A 24,378-nucleotide genomic window follows, 5' to 3' on the forward strand; every position below is an offset into this window, starting at 1 on the left:
AGGGCTCAAAATCCATTTTGGGTAATAGGTGCACCCTAAACCTAAAGATTTAGGTGCACATTCAGTCAACATAAGATCAAGTTGTAATGTAGAATGTCAGTTTCAGAACTTAAACCTAAAATTCTTTTAACTATTAATCATATTTAATTTAACTTTTAATCAAGTATCATAAAAATTGTACTAGCCTGGGTGCTATCCGGAGAGTACTACCGGGGCTCCTGCATTCGCTACCCTTTGTAGCAAGTGTAGGAGCCCCGGTAGTAATAAGATGGCACCCAGGCTATACATGTACAACAAACATAAATTATGTTTTCAGACAATTATATGTCAAGAATATTGTGTACAGCACAAATATCCTGGTCCACCCGTGCACTCGGAGTCAAAAAAGGTGCACGCACAGCACCAAATTTGAGTGCACAAAAGTGCTCAATGCACAGAAGTGATATACATGTATGTTGACAGTCACAGGTTGTTAAGCATGCAAATGACAAGCCTGTACCCTATAGGTACATGTGGACCCCCTGTCAATAACAATGTCCCTGCTACCAGTCCAACCGGTATGGCAGCCATATTGTTTCCGTAGGTAATTTGAGCTAAACTCTCAGAAGGGGCATTCACTTTTTTCAGATCATTTAAACACCCAGTTTTGTCAGTTATTGTTTGCGAGGCCTGAGGATTAAGGTACGATATTTGATGACCTTGATTCATAATGGCGTCTGTCTCAGTGATAACATTCTTGTATTTTGTTTGGGTACAATGAATGAAATGATAGCTGACTGAAGTGTGCTGTGATAAACACAACAGGATTAGGGACATGTATGTTGTTGCTAGGCAAATTGTGGGAAACACTATCTGTTAATCAATTGTCTTGGATTTTAGGGATTAAATCATCAGATGGATAACTTTCAACATGTTATCATATCATAGCGACCAGTTTGCAAACGTAATGCCTTCTAAAAGTGCAGTCTATTTCATGCACCATATAATTATCTGCAGCACACTAGAAGACGTTATGCGGCATTAATTGGTAGCTTGTAGTAATTTCCGTGCAGGAACTCATTTTCTGTGTAGAATATATCAATGCATGATAAATCATCTATTCCTCAACTCAGTGTAGTCCAATCAAAGACACCTGATTATGCCTGACATAGCAATAAATCATGTACAGTGTTACACATATAAAACGTTTACTCGTGTGCTGGGCTGTCTCCAGGACCCGTCCTTTCGTCCCTGGATGGAAATTTGCTTGTTGGGACGGAAAAAATTCAACCCCTTCTGTCCCAAAAATATCAATTTCATGAGATAAAACTGATGAAAATGTATTTTCTTAAGCTTAAAATGACAAAGTCAAGAATGAAAATTTAAAAAATCGGCTCCCAAGCAATGAATGGGACAGAAAAAAATTGAAAGCTGGAGAAAGCACTGCTCTTGTGTAACACTGAGATTAAACTACATGTATCCCATGTGTGGTATAAATTGTAATCATGATATGTTATGACTTATTGACTAGGTTCATACCATACTGGGGGAAGATATCTCATAACCTATGTCCTTTGCAGGATGTAATTACCAAAGAGGAAGCGAATGAGCGATGGACGCCTAATTTCCTACTTGTTTCTGTCATCGCAGTAGATTGAACTTAATGGACATGCATCATTGTGTAGCTTAAAAACTCTGAGAAGAGCTACATGTAGCTTCGATTTCACTTGCAATTGTCCTCTGACTGTGTACATGTGGTGTACATTGGAACTGCGCCTCACAGACATACTTTTTGTCAAATCGTAAAATACAGAAGAAGCATCGTGGATATGCATTATTTTGTTGCTTAAAAAATCGTGGAAGAACTAGCTTCGAATTCATATGCAATTGTCCTCTGAAGTCTACATTGGATCTGTGCCGAAAGATACGTTTGGTCCAATCGGAGATTTACAAGATGTCTGCACCCCCTGGAAGCAGCAACGATGAGATTCTCAAGTGGAAGACCGATAATTTGCTGAGGTCTGGAGACGAGAATCACCCTTATCAACCTGGCAATGACCCTGGACGCCGACCAGTTATGCCCGTTCCCGTGAGGCCGCCCAAACAGAAATCATGGGGAAGAGTGCGCAAGAATATCACGTCGGGGCCGGATAACAGCATGTGGCTGTTCTGGAAGAAGGAAGGGAAGACCGAAGAAGAAGCTGACTCAAGTATGCATTAATACTAGTATGATGCACGTTGTGCAAAATGTAATCAACCATATATGGCATTGTTTGCATTGTAAGAAACACCAATATGACCCCCAGTCAAGCCTATATCATCCTGTTACGTTAGCTGATCCTGTTCAAAGCTACGTGTAATATTGTAATTCCCTACCCTGCCCCAAAACACACACTCCATGCCACCATCCCAAACCTCATTTACAACTAATCGCCGATCGCACGTGAGTTTGCGCAAAATTGCCTGCGGGCGATGAAGGTAGACAGCACGTCAGGTCAACGCTTTTGTTGATGCACTGCCAAATTTCCCCCGGTTTATGGTTGAACAGAATGGCTCAATTGTTTGCGCTCATGGTCACACACTGCTGCTTCTCTGCCACTGAACACATTACTGGTGAAGGAATGCTTGAATGTGTTATCATAACAATCTGAGTGTTCTGTCTATAAGCGTGGTGAAGCAATGTTAGTGTAATGTTTTATTGTTTATGCCTTGAAAACTACCTTAATTGATGGTTTAAAGTAAATGAAGACTACAATATGCTGGTTAAGAACATTTCTTTAACTTAAAAACTGTTCTTAACAAACATATTGTAGTCTTCATTTAAAGTTTAAGTTTAACTTCAAGTTTAACAATTAGCAATAATTATAAGAAAACCGATCCCTAAGATTATACAAATCCTTTCTTATACAAAATATGGACCCGAGTAATACATGTACACTTATCACATTCCTTGCTTCACAAGCCACCTGTGCTCACAGTGCTCTATTACAGCTTTTTAGCACCCAAACAAGCTTTTGAATGCAGCTGTCACATCAAAACGTCTGAACATATGTGCTTACGAGCGTAAGTATATATGCAGTCACAGAGTGGGGTTAGGGCAACTTCAAGTATACATGTACTTCAAAGGATCATAGAATCCCATAAAGTGACATTTTGTTTTACAGGGCTTACGTTGGACGAGAATAGAATGTAAACGACACACCTGTGCATGGCTGCCCATTCTAAAGGCAGTACAGGTGATACAAGATATCGACCCGGCAAACTGTTTCTCCAATAGTTACTGCTATTCATTGCATTCTAATCATAGTCGGTAACCACCAGTAAGATTGGGTAGTGCTGCTAGTGGTCCGTGACCTATAACCTTCAACCTTCGACCTTGTAGTTGGTTTTTACTTTTAACATTTGACCTCTAGCCTTGCAGTAGTTTATGACATATAACCTTTGACCTTGCAGTAGTTTTTTGCTTAAAACCTTTGCCCTTTGACCTTTCAGTGACCCGACAGGAGAAGGAGCTTCACCAGGCGGCCAGAAAGAATGACATCAAACGGGTTCAGGCGCTGCTGTCCTCGGGGGTCAACGTCAATGCTGGGAATCAGGTTAGATCTACTAAATGAATTTATACATGTATATCATATTTTTTCAATGAAACTTTGAAATCATTCAACTCAATATATTATTTAAAGTGGAAAGAAAACCAAGAAGAGACACTGTGACAATGTAATCTACAGTGTCTTGCCCACAATACAATGTTCATGTCCTGATCATTGTCCCAATGTGACATTTTTTTGTTCCTATTGCAGGTATACTGAATTATGTATAAGAAATATCTATCGATTTCAGTGTAATCAATGACTGGTAATTAACATTGATCATGTGATCAACACATGATCAAATTTGTGTAAAATTGCAGATGAATTGGCTTAAGTAGGTATTTAATTGTTGAATCATTGGAAACATGGTCATTGGGAGCATACGTAACATAAAGACCGTCATTGTCTTGGATAGAGTATTTCTTACAGTTTTGTAACCACAAGAAAAGAATGCCATCTATGCAAACACACATGATTGTACTGTATAGTACTCTTGAACATGCTGAGAATGTCATTCCAGGTTGACAGAACTGCCCTTCACTGGGCAGCTGGAAATGGCAACACAGAGATTGTCAAGATGCTTTCCAGCCATGACGCTAACATTGATGGGGAAGACAAGGTAAAACTTTCATTTCACTATAAAAAAACTACATAATAGATTAATTTTTTTGCTATTTCAGACAAAGAAAATGCTAGTTCCTGCATTATTCTAATTTATATGAAAGCCAAATCACCAGGAATCTGGTCTAGATGTAGCTTTCAAACTAGAGATGGATAAGGGGTAACATGCAAGGCAGAGTAACTTTTGAAACAATATGCCCCTCTCCTATAATTTCCCACATTCAGAATTCAGAACCTGTAACCGGGTCTGCTTCTACTTTTGGGTCACCTACATGTAGTCCTCCCTCTCAGTGATGAGTTGAATTTGTCTCAATTGTGACATTTCTGACTTAGAGAGAGATCTATAGTTTTAAAGATGCTGCACATGTTTCAGTCCTATTCTGATGTAACCCATAACCTTCAAGTGATCGGTGCAATGGCCTAGTGGATAGAGTGCTCGCCTTGCATACGGTAGGTCGTGAGTTCGAACCCCGGCCGGGTCATACCAAAGACTTTAAAAATGGTACATACTGCTTTCTCTGCTTAGCACTGACAGCATTTGAGGAATGGTTACATGTAGTTAAACACACACCACTACCAGTGGACTAGCCCTCTGCTGTAGTGATAAAGTTGTGTGGCCCACACTACCAAAAATGCTTTTTCTTATTTTTCTTGTTTTCTTCATTTTTCTTATTGAGAGAATGATTTTCTTCCATAAAGAATTTCAAGAAAATCAAGAAACCTTACGCAAAACCTTTGAATGTTAGATCTTACATTAAGAGTTTTATTCTTGTTTTTCTTAGGTGAAGATAGGATTTCTAGTATGATTTTTTATCAGCAAGAATATTCTAGAAATGCTAGTCAATCTTTCTTCCTTATTCTTCACACAATATTTGCTTCTTGTTTGGTCAAATGGGGTATTTTACAGAATCCACTCTTAAGATTTTTATTCTTGCCATACATGAATTTTTCTTTAGACTTTCATTTCACTAGGAAAAAATTCTTGACATTTCTTGTTTTCTTAATTTAGGAAGTCTGAGAAATATGATTCTTGCAATTCTTAGTAATATCTAAGAAGATGTAAGGATTTTCTTGGCCAAATACAGTTATTTTCTTGACCAAATACAGTTAAGAAAAATGAGAAAATCAAGAAACTGTAAAACAAGTAATTCCCAAGTGTTTTTCTGTTCGAATTCCTTTTCCACAAAGTTAAAGAAAGATGACTCCTGCTTTTCTGTGTTATCTAAAGATGGAAAGTGAAATGAAAGTTCGAATTTGCATGATTTCCTTTATTTTCTTAACATTGTAAAGTTCAAGAAGATAATTATTGTTTTTCTTGTAATAAGAAAATAAATTATGCTAATTCAATACTCCCATCATCCTTTGCTGTAATGTTTGAATGTGGACCGTTGAGTTTGGGCTCCGGCTGCATTTGCTTGATGTGCGCTTTAGATCTTACAATACTAGGGAAAGATGCGGCTAGTTTCATGAGGACACTTTTTGGTATCATGTGGGACTCACTACACAACGTAGATGACTTGTTTTAAGTTCCAAAATGCTTCCTCAGGCCAACGCCATCAACAGATATGCTCCAGGTATGTTATAGCCTGTCTTGCATGAAAATAACTTATTTCCCAAGTAGATACTCTAAGTTTTGTGTTTGTGGTTGCATGATGCAGCCAACCAGTAATTGCAGAACATGTACGTTTAGTGCAGTAAAACCTACAAGGTACTAAAAAGTATAAGTATAACATTTTCAAGCAAATGCACAAGCCCCCATCCCCATGCATGTATATGGGGGAGGGGGGCGATATAGGAAAAAGACAGTCACTATATAAGTCTTTGTGTATTTTTCTAGGCTTAGAAACCTTTGTTGTGTTTGTGGTTGCATGCCAACCAGTAATTGCAGAACATGTACGTTAAGTGCAGTAATACATATACCTACAAGGTACTAAAAAAGTATAAGTATAACATTTTCAAGCAAATGCACAAGCCCCCATCCCCATGCATGTATAAGGGGGAGGGGGGCGATGTAGGAAAATGACAGTCATCGTCATCTGTTTTTGTGTGTTTTTCTAGACTTGGAAACCTGTTGGACCAAAGAAGATGCCCCCGTCTCAAGTTTGGAAAATCTTTCAACAATAACAAGTCATTGATTATAAGAAGGACAGCTACAACACTGCAGAACTGACAATTTTAGAAGGACAATTAGTTATTTGTATGAGCACAGAGAAAATGTGCTTTTATCACAGCATCAAATGTGAAACATTTATCGAAACAATTGTATTGCAAACTGGTTAATCTTTGCAATCCTTGGTTATGAATGGGCGTTAGAAAGAAAAATCCAAAACTGTGTATTAAACAATTAGATCAATAATAATAAATATGATTGGAACATGTTTACATTATATTATCATTGATTTATTAAATGGTATTCTTGATTCAAGACCCCCATCTTAGTTCAAGAAACTGTTTCTAGGTTTAAGGAATTTATTCTTGAGGACAGAAAGGTATTCCTACAACAAGAGCCTCACTCTTAGTGCAAGAAACTCATTCTAGGTGTAAGAAATTCATTCTTGAGGACAGAAAGGTATTCCTATTACAAGAACCTCACTCTCAGTGGAAGAAACTCATTCTAGGTGTAAGAAATTCATTCTTGAGGTCAGAAAGGTATTCCTATTTCAAGAACCTTGCTCTCAGTGGAAGAAACTCATTCTAGATGTAAGAAATTCATTCTTGAGGACAGAAAGGTATTCCTATTTCAAGAACCTCACTCTTAGTGCAAGAAACTCATTCTAAGTGTAAGAAATTTATTCTTGAGGACAGAAGAAATAAGGAAATGTCAGTGAGGACGTAACAAATATAAACTTTTTCTTAGAATATTTTTCTCTGAATTTATCATATCTTAGATAAAAATTCTGTGCCATAGAAGAATCATAACAACAAGAAAATTTATTTCGAGGTTTCTAGTCGATATGTGTGAGAAAAAACAACTTGGTCAGAGAAAAATATTCTAAGAAAAAGTTTATATTTGTTACGTCCTCACTGACATTTCCTTATTCGTTCTTATTCTTGCACACAGAATAATTTTCTTTCTGGAAGATAATTTTTCTTCAACAAAGAAAAAACAAGAAAAAACAAGAATGTCTTTTTTTGTAGTGCAGGGCTACCGAAATGGAGATGGGCGCCGCATTATGCACCGTCTGGTGCGGGGAGGACTTTAATTTTAACCAATAACCTTCAAGTGGCCTTCGGGTCTTGTTATAATATACGTGGTGACAATACAGAGAGAAAAAGAACTGATGATGATGATGATAATGATGACAAATATTCAATGACTTCTCTGGTTCACATACTAGTATATTATAGTGCCTGACATTGTTCAAAACTCGACATCCTGTAATACTTAACATATTGTAGTAAAGTAAGTCAACACCCGATGCTTAACAGAAAGGTGAATTTGCCACGTTACCATTTTATTAGCAAAGCTTCAATATTATAAGATCTAAATCTAGTCTGTGGACATTATACTGTAAAGTTTTATGTTCAGTGCCAGGCAGACTTGAGCCGATAAGCCTAAGGCCACACAATTGATTATAGATTTCCCAGCCTTAATCGCCCTTTCAACAAGTCTCCCGTGTCACATTTTATCACAATCGGTGTGTTCAAGATCACATGTGATCCGATAGAGTAATAAATACTGTGCGCTTTGAAAGGCCGTGGATTATTCCAAGGTAATGGTATCTCAGACAAGATTAGCATAATCTTTCATATGACGGCTTTGAAAAGACAGGTCATAATTTTAGGAGACCCCATAGCGACTCGTCTCATAATGTTTGAGATATGCCTGGTAGGCATACAGTATATCAAAACCTAATGGGTTCAACTGCAAAGTTACTTTTTTCAAAGATACAGTTGTGCAATATATTGTGAGTTTCTATCAAAGATTGTACGTACATATATCAGATATGCATACATTGAGAATCAGACAATATTTCAAAACGTAATGGGTTCAACCTCTAAGTTACTACGTTCAAATATACTTTTGTAATACCGGTATATTGAGTTTCTATCATATGTGCATGCATTGTGAATCTGACAGTATTTTATGATAATGCAGGAATTGTTTGTGGAGGAATATATGTTTGAGGTTCTGTCGTAGTTTGTATCAGTCATGATCCATTGAGATTCTGTATTCAAGTGAGGAACCCAATGTGAGAATGCCTAAATTACATGGGCAGTCAGACAAGCATGCCCTTGCCGTTCAGTCGGACACTCAGGATGCTGATGTTCACTGATGATAATGCAGGAATTGTTCGTGCAGGAATATATATTTTGAGGTTCTATCGTAGTTCGTATCAGGTATAATCCATTTATACTCTGTATTCAAGTGAGGAACCGATGCAAAAACTTAGATACTGTGAAACTAGTGAGATAATAAGGCCTAAATTACATGGGCGGTCAGACAAGCGTGCCCTTGCAGTTGAGTCGGATGTTGTGGAAACTGATGTTCACTGATAGCGTCTCAAGTCTGAAAACCACTAGTCTAAGATTAGATACAGGCAGGCAGCTTCTGCAACACTGCGCATGGAATACTGAAGCTGTCTTTCAAGGAGAAGAGGCAGACTATCCTTCTTGTGGCTGGTCGAAACAGCGAAAGATGTATGCATGTGTTAGATATGCATGTAATGATCGGTGTTGTCTCTGGCATAAAAAGGGGATCACAGAATGTAGAATACATCAGGGAGTTCATGCTACATACATGTGCATGTATATCTGTCCACGTATTCAAGGGCCCAGAGAATTCAGAGAAACAGGCCTAGGTAAAACTAAAACAAATCAGAGACATTCATGATTAGATACAAGCTAGATTGCTTATTTCTAAGAATAGTTTCTAGTAATTTATAATTTACACTATTTACAAATGTCATTATTTCTATGGGAGATACAAATTCAGGATGGATCAAAGATTCATGTACTTTGTTTAATATTTCATCACAATCATGTACTGAGGATTTTTCAGTAGAGAGGCACAACCATCTAAGGCTTGAACCTGTACAAGTGACCTCTACATAAGGACAACCTGGCCTTTGTGACCACTTTTTGGTGGTCCATTTGGCCACACCAATTTAATTTCTTGGTAAACGATTCCCCCCCCCCCCCAATTTTTTTTTGACCTTTATCTGATGCTCTGCATACATTGTTTATGCACTTATGAATTTAAAGGCCAGCCTTCTGTTTTCATGATTTTTTTTTCTTCTAAAATTTTTTTTTTGGAAAATGAAAATCCATTAACCAAGAAATTAAATTGGTGTGGCCTTAGATAATTTTCCCATTGACACAAGCATTGAGAATCCTATAAATGTCTATAGTGACCACCTGTCTACATAGACCAGATTTTAGGCCACACCAATTTAATTTCTTGGTTAATGGAATTTTTAAAAAATTGCTAGATTGGAAAATCAACATAAAAAAGATTAATTCAATACTCATCAAAAAATCAACATGAAGTAGATTAATTCAATACTCATCTGTTGATGTTTTGGTTCAAAGTTGATAATATATGGCAACCACTACAACAAGTTAAGCTTAATACCTATTCCTATTAGTACTATAATAATTATGGATGGATTTGGGAAGCATTGCTTTATATACATATAAAATTTAAGAAATTTAAAAAAAAAATGTTTCTTTTCAAGCCCCCCCACTCAACAGAAAAATAACAAGAAAAAAAAATAACTGAGTCATGATCACACAGAAGAATAATGTTATCGCAGACTATCAAATTGCTCTGACATTTTCATCCCTACTTTATTTTCACCAGGCTGTTGTACCTTGGGGGTTAGTGGTGCGAGACGGTAATTTCGAAATACTAATGGCTGTTATCTTATACATTCAGTTGCTCCTTGATTTCTTTCCTGGTGTTCAGCAGCCGTGGTGCTTCCATTAGGCCCCGTCATGATGCGCCTGCCTGGGAGCAACGTGCATTAAGCTTACAAGGATGGTTGCTCAAGCTGTTATAATTGCCAGCCTACTCTACAACATGGCAAAGGCTCTTCTAAATTCCTCACACACAAACTCTGCGAATTCGTCCTTGACATAGACAATGAAAAGTGACGGCGGACTGTAGGAATATTATTTCGCATGAAAAGATTTTATCACTTGTAATCGGAGTTAAGAAACACGGGTCACAACAGTCCCTTAGAGACCCGCGTGCCATTTCAGCGGGGAACGGTAACCGGCTGTGTGTAAAGTTATCTTTTGTCTGAAGAGTTAAAAAGACATTAGAGTTGCTATTAACGAATACGAATCACCTGCGAACGTGCTATCGGTCCCCCGGGACAGATAAAGACTCAAAAGGATCCTTTTATCATAGTTTTCGATGAAACGGTAGACCTACTTTTTACCACCCTTATCGGGTGATTGGCATTTAAGACCCCTTTAATGGACTGTCTGGGAATACTTCACGCATGAGATATGTTTGTTGAGGATCTTTTCACCAGTCTCTTGAAAACAATCAGATCAAAGCAATACAATTTAGTTCTCAACTTCACGGAATTCAAGACACATTTGCTTGATAGTCGGTTGGTACAAAATATTGGTACAATGATTGTGGTAAAAACATGAAACTTGGTGTGATGAATTCTGAGTACTTTGTACTCAACATTTACAAGGGTGGGGGCGATTCAAAAGGCATGTTTTTCAGCAGCAGTTCCTAGGAAACCGATTCCCAAATAGGAAATAACTGCATTTTTTGCTTCTGTGCCATGATACTTTAAGTTACAAGGCTATTATGCTCTGTGCCCATGCATTACGCCCCTTTGGGCTTCCTTGTTACTCTTAAAATAGAATGCTTTACATGGGGATAGTCTGACATTTTGCTGTGTTGAAGTATCCATATTGCTATGCTACAATAACATGTTACATATATAGGAAAGACTTGATACCATTGTCGTACAATAAAGTGAATAAAGTTGTTCTTCTTCTGTTTCAGTACGGAATGACGGCGCTTCTGTGGGCAGCCTGGTTTGGCTACAGAAACACCGTTGGAGCACTGGTCTTCTCCGGCGCCAACGCTACTTGTGAAAACAAGGTAATTACGAAACCTTCTCTTCATTTATTGTGATAACCACAGTTGTGGAATGATGGACATGATAGGTGACTATCAGCCCAGAAGTAGACTAAGCTTAAATCCACTTACACCAGGATGGATCATCTAATCTTTTCCATAAGTTTGGTGGGTTATTTAATATGCATGAGGTGTGCCAATCCTCAGACATGTTCCTCTGATGTATAGGACCTTCATGTCCAGTCCAAAAGGACATCCCTAACCAACACTCATTTTCACCTGGGAGGAGTGAGGAACTACATGTAGGTGTTAAGTGCCTTTCCAAAGAACACACCAACGGCGCCTGGCAGTGATTCTAACCCAGAACCTTCAAATCAAATCAACAACACTAACCACAAGAGACCTTACAATCTTTCAAGTTGGTGCTGTCCCTAGTGCTGAAACAGCTCCTGTTATCAATTTGTATCAATTTTCAAACCTCAGTGTGTGTGTTCACCAAACTGGAAAGACATGAATAATGCGTCTGGTGACATGTTAAACTCACCTTGAACTCTAAAACACCCCAGTAGCAAAGTCAACTGTAAGAGGATTTGCCTGACTAAGGTGAATGACAGGATTACCATATAACCCTATAACTTAAAATGACTATACTCACTGTAGGATTTTAGCTAAAAGGGATTGTATTTGAGTACAACTGCCTCAAATGCTCTGAGTCTTTCCAGATAAGTTAAAACACTTTTCTTTGTCAAGCAGTGCTTGTTAGTTCGTTTATCTATTTGTTTATTCAACCAGGAGAAATCCTGTCGCCAACTGGCAATTTTCAATGAGCCCTGGGGGGAAAACCCCAAACAAAAGTTATTTACATCAAATGCAATCAAAGTTACTTTTAGAACAAAACCAAAGTAGCTTGAGTGCAAGCTTGACATGAATACTAATTAGAGAAAACCAGCTTGACACAGCCTTAAGTGGTTAACCTAATAGCAGTTGTAATTACACCTCTCTAGGCTTTGAAGACATTTCCAGTGGAGTTGATGTCTTTCTGTTTAAAGACTGTCATTATGAAGCTCAAATTGTCTCTAATCAGATGCAATCATCATCATTGCCAGGAAGCATTCAGGATTCCATTGGAACTGTTTCAAGTTTCTAGGACTTTTCAATTGCAAATGATGATGATTGCAAATGGCTGCCCATATATTTTACTGTTTCAGAATCTTTTTAATCTTCAGCAAATGCACTTAAAAATTCACATTAATTTGTTGGTACTATCCTGTTGTCTATGATCATGATAAATTGTCTACAAAACCAATTTTTGGCTTTCTGTTGACAGCTGAAATCAAATAGAACCATTTATTATATGTAGAACTGGACTGTTGGCTGTTGTTGATAGGCCACACCAATTTCATCAATTGGTTTTTGGATCTTTAAAAAAGTATGCTAACTGGAAATATGCATAGAAAAATACGCCTTAGGACCATTTCATTTCATCTTATTTTATTTTACCAGGGAAATCACAGCTTTATCCCTTTATCCCCAGGTTTATCCCTTGTAGTACACTCAGGTTTATAGAGGTAGTACAGTCATATACAAGTTTTTCTCCTGGACTCTGCCTTGAAGAAAATGCCTTCTTTAAAATTGTTTTATTACAGCATTCAATTTAAAGTTTACTCTTGGATTGGAGTTTGTCTTAGATTTGTATTGGTTTGAATCAGATTTTTTGGTTTGTATCAGTATTAATGGATTTTTGAATTTTTTTAATGATTTGTTTTTCTTTGTCATTGCAGCAAGGGCTAAACATCCTCCACTGCGCGGCACAGAACGGCCATGTGGACGTCATACAGTTCATCCTGGAGGATCTGGAGAGTTTCGACCTCAATGGGAAGGATAAGGTAGGAAGGGACCTCCGTATTACTATTCATTCTTTATTACTCTTTCGCCAAAGTTTCCTGTGAGATAGGGTTGTAGTTTTTATTATCTCTATCCATATCATAATGCATTAATATTCATTCCAACTAGTCTTTCACCAAAAGTTAATGTGAGATAAGTTTTCATTATCTGTATCTGGATTGTAGAGCCAGTTTAACAGCACTTGGAGATAACTAGCTTGTACTTGTACTTGGGGAGGTCTCCTCTGTTGCATGAGTGTCTTGTGTCAGGGGCCCTCTGTCTTCTATGTAAGACCCGAATATTTCTGTTCCAAAATATCTCGGTGCATATATAACAGTTCAAAGATTAGCTGGTTCTATTTGCAGTCTAGTAACATTCTAGTCTAGTCTAGGGATTTAGATTTTATTAATGATTTGAACAGGATAAGTGCAGTTAGCCCTGATCATGACAATCAACCAATTAGGCACAATCCTCCCGGGGGAGTTTACAGACTGGGCATGGCATTTCAAAAACTATCAGAGTGTAGAAGATAACAACATTGGGCAACATTGACTTAATGGTTGGTTATACGGACAAAAAAGTAAAGAAAGTTTCCTTACCCTTCATAAGGATGATTAACTTTTGATCATGCTGCAGTCCAATACATTTATCCATACTTAAAATACAGGGTGCATATGGACTTCTTTGCATCTAAAATTACAGCTGTGTACCTAGATCATTTGTGTAGGATTAAATATGTAAAGGTGCTACTGTACACTAGTATACAGTATATTGCTGACATTTAAGTGTCAGAAGAATGATAAAACCTTTGTTGTATTACCTGTTTAAAATTTTGACCAGCTATAGAATTTCAAATTCAAGCTTTGAGTATGATGAGAGGCAGTAAAAGGTGTGTAATTAGGATTTGTTATGCAAAACTATCATGTTATGCACCTAAATCTTTAAGTTAGGTGCACTAATGCGATGGTCTGATACATATCCTAGTCTTAGTCCAAAATATGAATTTGAGCTCTGTTTCATGCAGAACGGCAAGACAGCATTCCACATCGGCGCGGAGCACGGTAAGCTGGAGCCTGTGGAGTACCTTATCGGCGCCGGGTGTGACGTCAATGCCAGATCCAAGGTACTGTAGATCCATTTAAGTTTGCATGGTTTTTATTTCGCGTTAAGGAGTAAATAGAGTGTTCGCGGTGGTTTTGAGTTCGCGTCAGCGCTACAGTCACATACTGCTACAGTGCTGGACAAAATTGTGTGCGGTGGTTTTAAGTTTGCGGGGAAAGGGTTGCCGCGAAAACTGCTAATAACATATAACATAAAACCATCGCGAAATTTTTTTGCATTTACAGTACTTTCTCACTGCCTTCTAATGGGAGACGGATAACACCCGACCTTTACGGGTGCCTTAGTCATGCTGTGGGATAAGAGGCAGGCAGCCTACGAACCCTTTGATATGTAAGATGGCTTTTAGCTTGAACGGGACAGGAATCAAGGAGTGAACTTAAAAGGGAGGAACTGTTCAACTCTCTAGCTCTAGCTGAATATGCAAGGATGGCCTTACTTGAATTGGTTATCTGCTATGTTTTGATAGGAAGCCTTTGATATGTAATATGGCTTTTAGCTTAAACGAAACGAATCCAGGAGTAAAGCTTAAATGGAGGTACGCTGGGTTTGATTCGATAAGCAGAAAATATCACAGTATATATATAGCATGATAATGATTTTAGCACCAAGGACAAAACCCTGTTTGAAATGCTTCAGTTAAAGCCCTCCATAGTTTTACCTGAATGTGTCAGGATGGCCTCAATTGAATTTGGTTAACTGCCTTGTTTTAAGATTTAACCTTTAAGCTTGTCCTCTGAAGCCTTTAATATGTAATATCATGGCTTTTAGCTTGACCGAAACAAGAATCCAGGAGTAAACTTAAAAGGGAAGTCCACTAAATTTGATTTCATAAGAAGAAAATATCACAGTATAGAATGATACATATTTCAGCACAAAGGGCAAAACTATGTTGGAAATGCTTCAGCTGAAGCCCCCGTAGCTTTAGCTGAATGTGTCAGGATGGCCTCATTTGAATTGAATATCTGCCGCCTTGTTTTGAGATTTAACCTTAAGCTTCTCCTCTGAAGCCTTTGATATGTAATATGGCTTCCAACTTGAACAGGACAGGAATTGGGGAGTATGTTGGATTTGATATGATAAGATGAAAAACATCAGGAGTGTACAATGATAAATGTTCCAGCACCAAGGGCAGAGCCATTGAGGAAATGCCCTCTGTAGCTTTCACTGAATGTACCAGGATGGCCTCATTTGAACTGGTTGTGCAATTTACCCTAAAGCGTCTCCCTGCTGAAGTACCCTTTTGGCACCAAATGTGCATTGGTTACAACTAGGCTAGACATCTTACAAGTGATCGTTCAACATTACATCTAGATCTTAACGAAAGCAAAGATGGTGCTCAACCTTGTACATCTTAATGCAACAGTATTCGAATTGCAGTTTGGTACATTGTGGAACCAATTGCAAGTTGTTTTTTTTCTATCTACCTCTGTAAAAGCATTCCCACCATGGTTCTGCCCTTAGTGCTGAAACAGTTATCATTCTGTATACAGGATTCTAACAGGGATGCAGGAGTAAACGTTAAAGGGCGGTACACTGGTTTTGATATGATAAGAAGAAAAAAATCACAGTATAGAATGATACATGCTTCAGCACCAAGGGCAGAACTATGATGGAAATGCTTCAGCTGACGCCCCCGTAGCTTTAGCTGAATATGCCAGGATGGCCTCATTTGAACTGGTTGTGCAATTTACCCTAAAGCTTCTCCCTGCCGAAGTACCCTTTTGGCACCAAATGTGCATTGGTTACAACTAGGTTAGACAGCCGGGAGGAAGTTAAAGAAAACCTTTGATTCTGTAAGGCCACATCTTACAAGTGATTCCTCGACATTACATCTAGATCTTAAAGAAAGCAAAGATGGTGCTCAACCTTGTACATCTTAATGCAACAGTATTCCAATAGCAGTTTGGTACATTGTGGAACCAATGGCAAGGTTTTTTTTTTTCTATCTACCTCTGTAAAAGCATTCCCGCCATGGCTCTGCCCTTAGTGCTGAAACAGTTATCATTCTGTACTGTGACGTTTTTCTTCTTATCAAATCAAACCCAATATTCATTCTTTAGGCATTTTACACAGATATGTACCAGGTACATTCTATGTTTATAACGTAGTCCAAATCAACAGCAAAAAAGTAGCAACCAAAGATGAAATATGTTTGTTTAACACAAACCACCCTGTAGCATGCCGGTTTTGTACAGTAAGTAAAAATTGTGTAAGACCAGGGGATCTTTAACATGCTCAAGGTGTGGGTCACCCCATACATGGGGCCATTTGGCTTTACGTCCCATCTGAGAGGACGTCCCTGATAAAACCTAAGTACTCAATTTTTCACCTAAGTAAAGTGAGGAAATAGGTGTTAAGTGCCTTTCCCAAGGACACAACATTGGGGCCTGCCAGCTATAGTGATTTGAATTCAGATTCTTCTTTCGAGCCTAAGCCTATAAGACAGGACATGCTGTACTTTCTCATTTGAGCCTAAGCCATCGAGAAAGCCACACACAAGGCGAAACTAGTCGGGATGCTGGCTTGAATAAAGTTCTAAATGGGAACATGTGGCTACAGTGTCTTTTCTAAAAATATGGCATGAGTGTGTGCAGTTGGCGTGAGGTTGCCCACTACTTTGCCTAAGGATTTAGATTCTATTACTTGTCTCAAGACCACCTTACGAAGTTAGATACTGTATTTCCCCCAGGATGGAAGCACAGCTGTCCACTACGCCTCCAAGAACGGCCATCCCGAGGTCCTGACAAAGATAATTCAGGCTGGGGCAGAGGTCAATGAAAGAGACAAGGTAACTATAATCATAATTATGACAACTCAAACAGGAAATCAAAAATCTCATCCCTCTGTGAAAAAAACTTCCACACTACTGCATTCAAATAACTACCGACACACAAGCAAACAAACAAACAGACAGATGCACAGAAAACAAAATGTCTGTACACAGAGGTAAACAGGAACAGGATTCCAAACATCATACTACTAGCAACAACTTACGTGTACATGATGAATCAGCCTTTCCACTACACTGATCTGCAGATAGCTTTGGAATAATGCGACACACTAAGGCTTCCAGCAGTGCGCACACAATCTATAGCCATTTTGTTTATGCAATAAGTAGATAACAGCACAGTCATTAGCCATATCAAAATTAAGTTGTATAATCATTATTATGAAAATGTATTGCCTTTTTAGTGTGTTTTTTGCCAACCAAACCATTTGTCTTCAGTAACCACTCCCCTTCACCAACCATTACTCCTCAGTCCCTTGAGTTGTTATTGAGACCAGGCTTGATGTATAACATTACTTAGGATTAACCCCGCACACTAAAGCTTCCAGCGGTGTGTAACAGCCAATCTATAACCATCTTGTGTATGCAACAAGTAGATAACAGTAAAACATCAATGGTTTCCCCAGGATGGCAAGACGCCGCTCCATCTGTCCGCAGAAGAGGGCTGGATCGATATCGCTGAGATACTCTTGGACAACAACGCTGATGTTAATGCAGATGCCCACGTGAGTTAAGGATGTTATTGAGGCTATGGTAACAATCTACAAGTTAAAAGAGTTCCTTAAATCTATCAAAATGTTGTAGAAGTTTGTTTTTATTTTTCGACTGGTAGAATTGCTGATTGTACTGGCAGAATCTGGTAAAATTGTTGGTGGTACTGTCAGCAGATCCTGACCATGATCTCTGTCAACAGAGACTCCGATCGGGATCTGTATTTGGTAGAATTGAGGATTCTGTTACTATATTTTATAACAAACAAGATCAAAAACTTGTGTTGAGTTCGATTAGTAATATGTTGTAAACAACAGATAACTTTGACATGCAAAAAAACATCTATTATGAGATGATAGCAGATTGCTTCAATTTGTTTTATCTTTCCCCACTTGTTAGTTTGTGATTGCTAATGGTAATTGAGTCTAGTAGGTTATAATAATAGACTGCATGCATTAAAATGCTGTAATTACCTTCCTTTCAGAAATGTAAGCCTGGAGCCCATCCAAAGAGAGAATTTGTGCCGGGCCAAAAGCCCGTAGATGTGAAAGTATGTCCCACCAAAGAAACGGGCTTTATTGTTTTTTTTCCACCGGGTGCATTCACAGTGTTGGTTTTGTGTACTTAATTCTTAACACAGGGTGTGGTCGTGGCTTTCAACCTCTAACAGTTGCAGCAAGTCTTAAACAGCGAAAACTTACTAACCGATAATAGGAAACTCAGCACTTAGTGTGAAACTGAAAGGATGTGGGTTCAACAGTCACTGTGCTTCTTTGTTGAAGGTGTGCACTATATGGTAAAAATTGATGAATAATGTACAATGAAGTACTGACCAATCAGAGTGCTCTATTGCGGTTAGGCTCCTTTTAGTAGGGTCTATGAGTCAGGATTTTGTTTTGGCTTAAAATGTGCTTTTATTTCTAAAGTCATGTCAGTACAAATTGTAATTGGTTTCCTGTGGGCCACCTTTGTACAGACTTGAGAGGTGGCTCTCAAGAATGCAAGTGCGAAGATCTGATGTGCCTTCGGAAAAAAAAGCACATTATACATGATTTGTATATAAGCCAAAAAAGCCTGACTCCTAGAGCCTTAGGAAGGCTTACCACATTAGAGTATTTGTCAGTATTTCACTGTACATTAAGCTTCAAACAAGCCTGACGTGTAGATCCTGCTAAGGAGACTATGTCCTGGTGTTGGTGTTGCTGAAGGACTTATTGAAGGTGTAGGGGTGCGGTGGACTGGTCATCTTTAACTATTGTGAAAAATAAACCAAGCTAACTGTTCCAAACTTCTGCTTTGACGAGCACAGAAAGAAGTCAGCCCCCTGCACATGGCAGCTCAGAACGGCCATCCACGAGTCTCCAAAATCCTCATCGACTACGGAGCTGATGTGGACTCAATGAACCATGTGAGTACATTTATTTTGATACTTGAAAGTATTCTAACTTTGTCAGTGCTGCCTAAACCTACAACCAATACAAATTTGATGCAAAAGTTACTCAAGCAGGGAGAAGGTTAATACAAAGTCATGTAATTAAGTATTTTAAGTAAATTGATACTGTACTTAATCTTTAATACTTATTATCATACTAATATCATCAGAACATAGAATTGAAGCCTATCCAAGACATAGAATTGAACCCTATCCAGGACATAGAATGTACCTTATCCAGGACATAGAATTGAACCCTGTCCAGAACATAGAATTGAACCCTATCCAGGACATAGAATTGAACCCTATCCAGGACATAGAATTGAACCCTATCTACTGCAGGACATAGAATTGAACCCTATCCAGGACATAGAATTGAACCCTATCCAGGACATAGAATTGAACCCTACATGTATCTACTGCAGGACATAGGATTGAACCCTATCCAGGACATAGAATTGAACCCTGTCCAGAACATAGAATTGAACCCTATCCAGGACATAGAATTGAACCCTATCCAGGACATAGAATTGAACCCTATCCAGGACATAGAATTGAACCCTATCTACTGCAGGACATAGAATTGAACCCTATCCAGGACATAGAATTGAACCCTATCCAGGACATAGAATTGAACCCTACATGTATCTACTGCAGGACATAGGATTGAACCCTATCCAGGACATAGAATTGAACCCTGTCCAGGACATAGAATTGAACCCTATCCAGGACATAGAATTGAACCCTATCCAGGACATAGAATTGAACCCTATCCAGGACATAGGATTGAACCCTATCCACTGCAGGACCTAGAATTGAACCCTAGTCAGGACACGGTATTGATCGCAATTTCTTCCACTTTGCAGCACCACATGACCCCCCTCCACTTGGCAGCCCAGTCCAATTGGTACGACGTTTGCAGGCTACTGATTGAGTCTGGGTGTGACATCAACGCCATCAACGCTGTGAGTACCCAATGCATACAGAATATATAGTACATCACCTTCAAAGAAGGATGAACATGTAACATTGATGGTTCATTCCCTGTCGTCGGGGATCAGTGGGAAGAGGTTGAACAGGCCCTCTGTAACAGTAATAACTCATAATGTCATATATTCCCTTGATATGAACCCATGCAGGCTATACATTTGTATGCCTTAAAGGCACCCAGAGCATTATGAGGCTTGAAAACTGGATATATTCTAGTTGCTGTAATATTTATGAAATTGACATTTAATGCCACTGTTTACCACATTTACATGCGGAATTCTTATCAAAAGTGCTCAAAAGCGGCACAAAAATAAGCTACATGGTTATCTTTTAGTTTGACGGGCCTAGTGTATGTAAATAGACCAATACCGTAGCCCCACCCACCTCCGTCAAAACGTAGAAATGCAAAATTAAAACATAGAAATGCAAATATTTGACGGACATGCAGTCACTCTCTCATTGGTCGAACCGCTAATTGTGATGGACAGTCAGGATCAGTCTATTAGGGCTTGGATTTTCTATCAGTTCTCACCACACAACGACATCGTATCTTTGCTCCTTAATGTCGATATGTAATGGTATTAGTGTTATTGAAACTTATATGTGTAGGAATGACTAGAAATTGGAGTTTTTATTCAAGTTTCAAGCCTCAGAAAATGCTCTGAGTTATGACTCTATTCCAACAGACAGTCACCACAGTACTGTAACATCATACAAATATCTCATATACAAAATTAATGTACAACATTATCATCCCATACCAGCTATATGCCTCAGGTTATGACTTTGAGTCATGACTTTGGCGGTATGGAATATACATGGCGATGCCAGCATCAGTCTGTATTAGACTGTACATTTAGTACCTGCTAAAGGTGCTGCTGCTCACTAGAGATGCCAACAGACACAATGGTCATTGATGTCATTAACCCTTAACCCTTAACCTAACTTATGTAAGCTAGATGCCTCCAGGTATGACAAAGTGCTGCAGCTTTCATTTGATATCTCAATCAAACCTACCCCACAGTTACCAAGACACCGCTGTAGTTACTGTAACATCACCTTCAAAGTATGATGAACATATAACATTAAAAACTCATTATATTCCCTTAATATGATCCCATGCAGGCTATCTGCCTCAAGGCATAAGTCATGACTTTAAAAGGCGGTATGAAACTTAGGCAGTATGAAACATACATGTAGATGCCAACATCTGTCTTGCCAAGTACATTTCGTGCCTGCAAAAGGTGCTCCTGCTCACTAGAGGTGCCAATTGGCAGAAGACAGACACCACGGTCCAGAGACATTACTGTTACAGTACCCTTGCAAGCTTATGCCTTAGCACAACTTAGGCTGCATGGAATATAGAGCCCTGCTGAGCGTCTATTTATGATGTCTGCACAGTGCACGTATATTTAATTTAATACCTATAGTATACTATACTGCTTTATTTTATTCCAACAGACAGTCACCAAAGTTACTTTAACATCATCTTCAAATTAAGTATGATGAACAAATAATTCATATTCCGATGACGTCAACCCATGCAAGCTATAGGCCTCCAGCCATGAGTTGTGGCTTAGGCAGTAATCCCGAGTATGGAATATACATGTAGTACCTGGTTCTCCTGATCAATCTATTCCAACAGACACAACAGTCCTTGATGTCATTACTCTGTACCCATGCAAGCTTAATTATGCCTCCAGGCATATCTTAGACTATGTAGAATATAGAGCCCAGCGTCTGAGATGACATCGACACAGTGCATACAAAAACAAAATGTACCTGAAAAATGTGCTACAGCTGCTTTCTCAATTCAAACAGACACAGTTAGTGATATAGAATATATATATATATAACAAATAATTCGAATATTTCCCTTAATGTCAACCCATGCAAGCTGAATTAACCTCTAGACATGACGCACTAGTCTGAGTGCCATCCTGTAGTTAGCTTACTGAGCCTGCTAGGATCATGGCACTCAGGCCAATGCCTTGCATGGAAAATAGAGCCCAGCATCTATCACTGATGTCTGCACAGTACATTACTACCTGCTCCTGCTTACTTTATTCCAGTCACAGACACCACTGACAGTCACTGTAATTTGCTAGTCTAAGATAGTTTACATTAATAATTCATGTACCATGAAGCAAAGATTCACAAGAATCTCACATTGTCTTTCCTTTAACGAGCCAAAATTAGATGCCTCACAAATCTAATAGAGTATGGGTAGTGAGTTGTGAGTAGTACTACTAACAGTAACTTTCTTTAAGTGGACTGTAGTACTGGTAAATATGAAAATCACACAAACTTTGACAAATTCCAGACATCTGTATACTGACACTATTATGTCATACCTGGGCCTGATACGGGTGTTCCGGACCGTGTGATAACTATCCGTATCACATAGGGTTCGGTAGTGTTATCACTCACAAAGGCTTCCATGGAATATTTCGAACGCATTTCGAGCGCGCCGGTTGTGCCGTCAGAAATTCGAATACCGGATTCGGAGGTTAGAATCAATGTTGTTGCAGTTTCTTGTTCGAGGACACAAAACTCCCTCAACTTCTGGTGCATTCTGTGTGTTTTCTCGGGTGGTTATGACCAAGGTATGACATCAATAAAATACAACACGTTGTATTCCGCATCACCCCCGGTCCCAGCCCTCCCGCGGGTCGGATCACCCTGCCGTGGCCGGGCTGGTACCTCGGGTGATACGGAATACCCGTGTTATATTCTATAATTACATGCAAATTTGAATATCTGCCTTACCTAACTACCATGTTATGTCATCTACAGAGGACCCAGACTCCAATCCATCTTGCCTCTGAGAATGGACTCAACGACGTCTGCGAGATGCTCCTGAAGGCTGGAGCAAAAATGGACATCCCTGATAAGGTAGGTTATTTGTGATAATGTGAAAGTTTGATATGGCAAATTATGTTGCATTCAAGCAGCTACGACTACTTTAGGCTTGGGTCACATTTCCAAGCTGGGGCCCGGCCGGGCTGTTTGAGAAAACAAAGAATAAAAGATGCATATTAAGAATATACATAACGCATGGAAAGAAATAATTTGTATAAAGTTTTGTGTGTTTCGTTGTCTTTTATATCATAGTTTTTGTTCCCAAAAGCTGCCGGGCCCCGGGCCCTGGGTTGGAAATGTGACCCTAGCATTTGTTAGTAAATTCTCTGTGGCCCACTTTTCCGAGTAAAAAAAGAAGCTAGGGGGATTTCCACCATCAAGGAACCTGAAAATACAGACTGCACAAAACATCAAGCCACGCTCCATGATAAGCTGCAATGGGTTGAGATCACTCTCCCTTTTTCCTGTTAACAGTCAAACCTGTATACAAGTGACCATATCTACATAATATTATTCCACTGCTCCGAAAAAGAAGTCAAACCCAGCTAGTTTAGATATAGCCAACAATTGTATTTAGTACCAGTAGCCTATTGTTACAACAAAGTCGGACACAATTTACTGACGCATGTTATGTTTTTCTCTAATAGTATGTTTTTACCATGTATTTGCAATTAGCCCACAGGCATGAACTTGCAATAAACTTCTATTAGCTATTATTAAGGACCACCTGACCACTGTGACTGACAAACCAGTACTTAAAAGTGACCACCTCTACATAAGGACCACCTGGCCATTGATATACATGTGACAGTCAAACCTGTACAAGTGACCATCTCAACATATTAAGGACCACCTGGCCACTGATATATATACAGTGACTGACAAACCAGTACTTAAGTGACCACTTCTACATAAGGACCACCTGGCCATTGATATACAATCAAACCTGTACAAGTGACCACCTCTACATAAGGACCACCTGGCCACTGATATACAGTGACTGACAAACCAGTACTTAAGTGACCACCTCTACATAAGGACCACCTGGCCATTGATATACAGTCAAACCTGTATATAAGTGACCATATCTACATATTAAGGACCACCTGACCACTGATATACAGTGACTGACAAACCAGTGCTAAAGTGACCACTTCTACATAAGGACCACCTGACCACTGATATACAGTCAAACCTGTACAAGTGACCATCTCAACATATTAAGGACCACCTGGCCAATGTGACCACTTCTTTGATACAAGCATTAAGAATCCTGTCCACATAGACCAGAATTTATTGGCCTAAAGTGTTTTTCTTGGCCTGTTTTGACAGTACTGAACTTCCTACTTAC

At 38.9% G+C, this 24,378-nt stretch overlaps 1 protein-coding gene and 1 long non-coding RNA gene across 5 annotated transcripts in view; both read left to right on the forward strand.

Moving 5' to 3' along the window:
- LOC136428903 (ankyrin repeat and death domain-containing protein 1A-like) overlaps positions 1–24,378 on the forward strand; it is a 44,217-nt gene that overhangs the window by 13,040 nt on the left and 6,799 nt on the right. Inside the window, exons 1-12 of one of the 4 annotated variants that reach the window (XM_066418725.1) lie at positions 1,571–2,189; positions 3,472–3,575; positions 4,090–4,188; positions 11,164–11,262; positions 13,020–13,124; positions 14,147–14,245; positions 16,934–17,032; positions 17,659–17,757; positions 18,228–18,293; positions 19,053–19,151; positions 20,042–20,140; positions 22,962–23,060. In XM_066418725.1, coding sequence (XP_066274822.1) covers positions 1,934–2,189; positions 3,472–3,575; positions 4,090–4,188; positions 11,164–11,262; positions 13,020–13,124; positions 14,147–14,245; positions 16,934–17,032; positions 17,659–17,757; positions 18,228–18,293; positions 19,053–19,151; positions 20,042–20,140; positions 22,962–23,060 — 1,323 coding nt within the window. In that variant the 5' untranslated portion in view covers positions 1,571–1,933. Of the gene's footprint in view, positions 1–1,570; positions 2,190–3,471; positions 3,576–4,089; positions 4,189–11,163; positions 11,263–13,019; positions 13,125–14,146; positions 14,246–16,933; positions 17,033–17,658; positions 17,758–18,227; positions 18,294–19,052; positions 19,152–20,041; positions 20,141–22,961; positions 23,061–24,378 lie in introns of those variants that run through there. The other 3 variants (XM_066418726.1, XM_066418728.1, XM_066418727.1) reach the window with 3 other exon arrangements.
- On the forward strand, positions 4,817–6,623 carry LOC136428902 (uncharacterized). Its single transcript, XR_010754669.1, has 2 exons — positions 4,817–5,764; positions 6,249–6,623. It is a non-coding gene; the product is annotated as an uncharacterized lncRNA (long non-coding RNA).

The sequence above is a fragment of the Branchiostoma lanceolatum genome, chromosome 2 (assembly GCF_035083965.1).
Source record: "Branchiostoma lanceolatum isolate klBraLanc5 chromosome 2, klBraLanc5.hap2, whole genome shotgun sequence".
In the NCBI taxonomy this organism is placed as follows: domain Eukaryota; kingdom Metazoa; phylum Chordata; class Leptocardii; order Amphioxiformes; family Branchiostomatidae; genus Branchiostoma; species Branchiostoma lanceolatum.